At 40.6% G+C, this 6,357-nt stretch overlaps 1 protein-coding gene across 1 annotated transcript; it reads right to left on the reverse strand.

The window, feature by feature from the left end:
- Positions 1 to 1,018: 1,018 nt before the first annotated feature.
- Positions 1,019 to 5,136, reverse strand: spra (sepiapterin reductase a). The gene is made up of 3 exons (XM_084745399.1): positions 4,723 to 5,136; positions 2,437 to 2,727; positions 1,019 to 1,488 (listed from the first exon to the last, which is right to left on the reverse strand). The coding sequence occupies exons 1-3, from the start codon at positions 5,042 to 5,044 to the stop codon at positions 1,298 to 1,300; spliced, it is 804 nt and encodes a 267-aa protein (XP_084601525.1). The 5' UTR covers positions 5,045 to 5,136; the 3' UTR covers positions 1,019 to 1,297.
- Positions 5,137 to 6,357: the final 1,221 nt, after the last annotated feature.

Genomic DNA, 6,357 nt, shown 5'->3' on the forward strand with positions numbered 1-6,357 from the left:
TCAACATGGACAGTGAAGGGAGAACTACACTTTGTGTGTCCTCTCTTCATGTTTAGATATGTCAACCTTTCTGTTAATATCTTGGTACGATTTTAATCTCTGGTCATATAATTCCAGGTGTTGTTGCACCAAAATAAATGATGTCTGGTTTGCCATCTACCTGAATCCATGTGAATAAAACCTAATTTCTCCATCATTGTGTGCAGTGATGTTACTGACCATCTGTTCTGGGATGTTCTGAATGTAAACTTGATGAACATCGGTTCGATACTTCATGATGTGTTTAACAACAGTAGGCTCCAACCAGGTGAGCTGTGAGTGTGTGGCGGCTGCGGCCTTGCTTCCGGACGCCAACCGCTCAACAAGGATCATCAACTTAAAGGTTTTGGACACTGCAGGAAGGACTTTAATGTTACTTCTTGTCTCCACTAGATGACGCTACCAAACACCAACTAATTATACGTTATGTTCCAGAATATCAACTGTAGAAACTGTGAAAATTTCATGCAAATCAAATTCTGATTGTCACATATGGCTTTCTTCCTGTTGCCAGTAGGTGGTGTTATAAGTATGACTCCTAACTGACCTGTAGATGTCTTCAGACCGGGACTCTTACTAAACGTGAAATTTGGGGGGGGAATGGATGACGTATGCAGAATTTACAACAACTTCCTGATACTCACCTGTTATGGCAAAACACTGAAATTGGGTGTCATGCCAGAAACACAGCATTTGACAAAAACTCAAGCTTTTAATAACTTATTACTTCTACAGATCTTGAAGTCAATCTGAGCATTTGTTTAGGAGGAGTTTGTGAAAGTCCAATGCCTGGAAATGGCCAAAAACACACTAAATTGGCACAGTAGATTCAATATGACCAACTTCCTGTTGGGTTTAGGGCGTGGCTCTAAGGTGCTTTTTGTACTCTTGGCCATGATACATTTGCCAATTGATTTTCATACATAAGGTGAAACGTGCTGCGGGGCTGCTCTGCATTCAACAATAATAGAATCTTTTGATCACAGAGTAGTCTAGACAGCACGCAATGATTTTTAAGTCATTATGTTTAATTGTTTGTTGTTGTAAGCTATTTTTGGGCGTCACCAGAACTCATATCAGATGTAAATTTTCATAACTGACAGATTTCAAAAAAACGATTACTTTGGAAGAATAAAAACTAAGAAAAGTAATAATAATTCCTTCAGTTTCAACAGGGTCCTCGCTCAGGCCCTAATCAAGGCACACAGAAATAACCTGGCCCACAGTTGGGATGTGAGAACTGTTTTCTTTCCTGTGTCTACACGTCATAGACGTCGATGTGAGCTCCTGAGGTGTAGGTGTCCTCCAGCAGCAGCTTCATCATCTTGGCGCATGACGCCTCACAGGTGAGCAGCTCACCCTGAGAGAACTTGTCGGCAAAAGCCTTCCTGAGGACGGGATCAGCTGTGCTGGACCTGGCCACCAGCTGCATGTCTGTGTCCAGAGGACCTGGTTCCACACAGAGGACAGAAAAGAATGGAGTTTCATGCAACACAGATTAATTTTTAAACATGATTAAATCACATTTTATCTTAAATTAATCTGGACCAAACTAACTTATAATTACTAAAGATTAGATTTTAACTTCTCTTTAGTTTTTACTCTGAAGCTTAAGTAAATTTTGTTGCACCAAAATTTAGAAATACAACTTAAAAGGTGATCCAGTATTAACTTTAAACTTACATTTGAGCAGGTTTAATTTGAAAAGGGCTGCCTTTTGAGATGGATTAAGCAAAATAATCAAGTTTGTTGAGGAAAGTTAAGGGACAGACTCACCCTAGACTAGTTTTATGATGAGTCTCTTCCTTCTTTCACTGCAGTTGATGTGTTAAAACTGTCTGACAGATCCTTACAGTGCTGTTGTCTGTTTTTTAATCTTCTATTTCATGGCCATACTGCTCCATTAATTCAGCCAACAAGTTTTTCCTAGGAGGAGGAGAAATTAGAGCGTCTCTCTGCTGAGCCATCATGAGTTGGCAAACTAGGCTAACTCGTGTTTTTGCTACCTTGTAAACAATGTGACCAACAATTGCTACTTTCAAATGGGGTCGTGTTTAGCATGTTCATGAGAAGAGTGCACATGACCTTTTGTGGTATTCACAACATCCAAATGGAAATTTCCTGATAGCTTCACAAGTTGTGTCATGTTGTAGACACACCAATCCATTTGAGGCAACACATGTAACACTTTAAGTTTTTACTTAACAAAGGGATTAGTTAGTAGTCTAATTGTGCTACAGAGCTCTGCTTAATTTTAAATGTGGATTTAATCATTTTAAACCTAGTTTTGCTCAATGCATTTTCTGGCATCCCCCCTTTAGAAGCTGAAAAAAGTTTACACCCACCTGACCCTACATTTATTATCAAGAATTAACAATGGTTGACACTGTTTCTCACCTGGAGAGTAGTTGAGCACCCGCAGGTCCGGCTCCTCCTCTGCCAGCACCCTGAACATCATGTCCCGGGCAGCCTTGCCGGTGCAGTACAGCACCCAGGAGCGGAAAGGCTGCAGAGCGCACAGCGAGGAGACGTTGATCACAGTCCGCCGCAGACCTGGATGCTGGGGGAAAGCCTGCAGGACGCTGGCGGTGAGGCACAGGGCAGAGCTGACGTTGAAGGACAAGTAAGAGTCCACCTCGGCCACGCTGGTGAAGCTTTTGGCATAGCGGGACACGTCACCCAGAGAGGCTGGCAGGAGAGGGAAGGAGGTGTTAATAATGTGTCTCCATTTTCACACACACCTAGTGGGACTTTCCATCAACTGGTGTCATGCAAATATTCTCAAGAGGAGGCAAAAAGATATGTTTCACTCAAATCCTGCTTGGAGCCCTTAAATAGTTGGGGCCGGCACCAGTGTCGAATCTGGATATTACCACAGAGAAAAGCTTTGAAAGGCAAGTTCACCCAAACTGAAGACAAAATAAACATGTTTTCTCACTTATCTCTTGTTCTATCTATCCATGCAAATCGTTTTATTTTGTCCAGACTTTGAGGTACAGAATCATACTGTACCACAGACCTCACTGTCCTTCTACTCAAGAAACAGTAGACAGAGTCATTGCTGATGAATATTTTAAATGGTATATTTCAATACTGTGAGCACCACAAAGGAAATTCCATTCAGATCCAAACCAAAACTCAGCTGGAGCTACATTTATCTACTTAATATACTGCTGTGAGGTTTAAACTGTAAAAAGGCATGCATGTAAAATCCCAGTGTGAGAGATAACTAGTAACTAAAGCTGTCAAATAACTAATGGAATAAAAAGTATTCCAGTATTTCCCTCAAATCATAGCAAAGAAGAAATTTAAATATTAGACCCATACAGGATTTTTGAGGCTGATGCCAATACTGATACTAAGAAATGGTTCAGATAATACCACCAACTTCTGCACCAAACATCTGCACATTTGTGAGTCAACAGGTGCAAAAATACTCCCGCACACTGTCTTCTGCACAGGCAATCAAAGACTGTTCACTGCTATTAAATTGCAAATACAGAAGACAATGTGTGTCCACACACACCCGCATTTTTGTCAGTATTGATATAGCTGTGATAAGCTAATGTCAGGACAATGAAATCAGCTGACCAATGTATCTGTCTGCCTCTAGAAAATATTCAGTTCAGGTAAAAGTACCTCAGGTTTGTGTTTAAGTACAGTGCTATAACTTAGGTCTACATGAGTAAATGTAGCCTATATCAGTTGACTGATATTAGCCTATCACAGCAATATTGGTCTACATTCATATATATATATTGTCTGATGATGTATGTCTGATATGTGCCAGTTTGAAAACTCTTTAAAAAATAATAATAATAATAATAATAATAATAATAATGCAGATGGCAGCATTGTATTCATCTTTGATCAGTTTTCTTAAACAGACAATTCATCTCAAAATCAAAAATACATATTTCTCCCCTGGCCTGTAATGCCATTTATCTATCTAGATAGTTTTGATGTGAGCTGCAGAGTTTTGGAGATATCAGATGTCTGCCTTCTCTCCAATATAATGGGACTAGATGGAACTCAGCTCGTTGTGTTCAAAGCACAAAAATAAATTTGAAAATTTCAGCAGCAATGTCTGTCTAATTATCATGACCCAGTTGCTGAAAATAATCCACAGACCTTGTTGTAAGCAGTTTCATGTAGGAACTACCTTCACAGAAAGATCTGTTGATTATTTTCTGTAACTGGGTCGTGATTTTGGGAAAGAGACACTGGTTTTGGAGTTTTCGAATGTATTTTCCGTCCTTTGAACACAACAAACATCTCTACAGCCGACATCTCCAACACTCTGCAACTCACATCAAGAAAATCTAGATGGTTAAACAGCACTACAGGCCAGAGGAAATATATGCGTTTTGATTTGGGGGTGAACTGTCCCTTTAACGGCTAGGTTTCCAAACTGAAGAAAAAATAAGCGTTTTCTCTCTTAACTCTAATGATATCTATCCATGCAAATAGTTTTATTTTGTCCAGACTTTGATGTACGGTATATAAATATAATAAAATGTATTTTAGAATAAGATATTATTTCGCAAATATACATTAAATGTCGAGCAAACCACAGCTTTTAAATGGACTGGATGAATAAAACCAGCAGCTGGACTGGTTGAGCTATGGGCCGTTCACTGACCCTGGTACAGTCCTGAGATCTACAGGTGACTGTCTTCTTACCAGCGTTGTTAACCAGTATAATATGCTCTATGTCCTCAGAAGAAGCTTCTTTAGACGCTCTGACGACGCTTTCCGGTCCCTCCACCTGAGCCAGGTCTGCCACCACACACCGCACCACCAGGCCCGCTCTGCCCGCCTCTGACTCGGCCAGCTCCGCCTGCAGAGCCCGCAGGTCGTCGGCGGAGCGGGCCGCCAGGATGAACACCGATCCCGGCTTCACCCGCCGTGACATCTCCCGAGCTACAGTCCGGCCGAAGCCCCTGGAGGCCCCGGTGATGATACAGAGCGCCCGGCCCAGGTCTGTTCTCTCAGTGGAGGACATGGTGTGGACAAACAGCAGAGAGCCAAGTGTTTAGGGAGAAAGACTGGGATCAAAGTGACGTGAACTATCCAGGATCTGGTCTTCTTCAGGGATTTTTTCCCAGCGGAGGAAATCAATTTGTTACATTGTCGCCATCTCTCGGTTTCACAATAAATGACACGGATTATGTGGCGAACCGACAATCAATCAATTCTATTCTGTTCAATTTAACATTACATTAAGAGGTTTACACTGCTAAACCAAGTATGAAATGAACACAAAAATATATACTCTGCCTATCTATCTATGCAGGCCATTCTCAGCCCCACAGATGCACTATTCCTTAAATATGTAAACTCAGTATATCACGTTTTGGAGTATGATATATCTTAAAAAGGGACAATTAACCCCAGGATCAAAAATACATATTTTCCCCTGGCCGGTAGTGTTATTTATCCATCTGGATTTATTTGGTGTGAGTTGCAGCTAAATGGCACTCAGCTTATGGTGCTCAAAGCACCAAAAATTACATTTGAAAATTTCAAACCAGTGTCTCTTTCCAAAAAAAAAATCCCCCAGTTACTCAAGATAATACACAGACCTTGTGGTGAGCAGTTTCATGTAGGAACTACTTTTTCTCTGCAGTAGAATGTACCAGAACTTTCGAGAGAGAAAGTAGTTTTTAGTCTTTCAAGTTGGAATAAAGAAGTTCTAAATGAAACTGCTCACAACAAGGTCTGTAGATTATTTTGAGTAACCAGGTCATGAGAGAGAGTGTCATGAAAGAGACACTGGTTTTGAATTTTTCAAGTGTATTTTTTGGTGCTTTGAACACCACAAGCCGAGAGCCACAATTAGTTCCATTATGTTGGAGAGAAGGCAGACATCTCTATGGCTGATATCCCCAAAACTTTGCTACTCACACCAAAACTATTTAGATCAGACCTGGGCAAAATGCGGCCTGGGGGCCGGAGGTGACCCACTGAAAGGTTTCATGCAGCTCACAAAACCATCATGGAAATACCAAAAATTATAGCTAAATCTAGCAAAGAAGGTTTTGCTTACCATTAAACCATTATCAGACCTTTATTTTGAAAGGGGTCAGTGCTGTGTTCATTGGTAATGATAAAGAACTGTAACTTTATTCACTCAATCCATGTTGATTGACATGACATCCATGTTGTTAATGTTGTTCTTCTATATTTGCTGCTACTATCGTTTTAACCTGTATGCAGCATGCATGGTACACTGTAAAATGTTTTGGAAAAAACTTAGGACATTGACAACAAAATATTAACCGACATTTCAATGTGGCAATTCAGAAAGGGTGACCA

Source organism: Lutjanus erythropterus, chromosome 20 (assembly GCF_056507025.1).
Source record: "Lutjanus erythropterus isolate fLutEry1 chromosome 20, fLutEry1.hap2, whole genome shotgun sequence".
Classification (NCBI taxonomy): Eukaryota; Metazoa; Chordata; class Actinopteri; order Lutjaniformes; family Lutjanidae; genus Lutjanus; species Lutjanus erythropterus.

Coding starts and splice junctions, on each gene's coding strand:
- spra (XM_084745399.1), bottom strand. CDS start 5,044: ATGTCCTCCACTGAGAGAACAGACCTGGGCCGGGCGCTCTGTATCATC. Junction 2,728..4,722: donor TATACTGGTTAACAACGCTG/GTAAGAAGACAG, acceptor CTCTCCTGCCAG/CCTCTCTGGGTGACGTGTCC. Junction 1,489..2,436: donor GGTGCTCAACTACTCTCCAG/GTGAGAAACAGT, acceptor GTGTGGAACCAG/GTCCTCTGGACACAGACATG.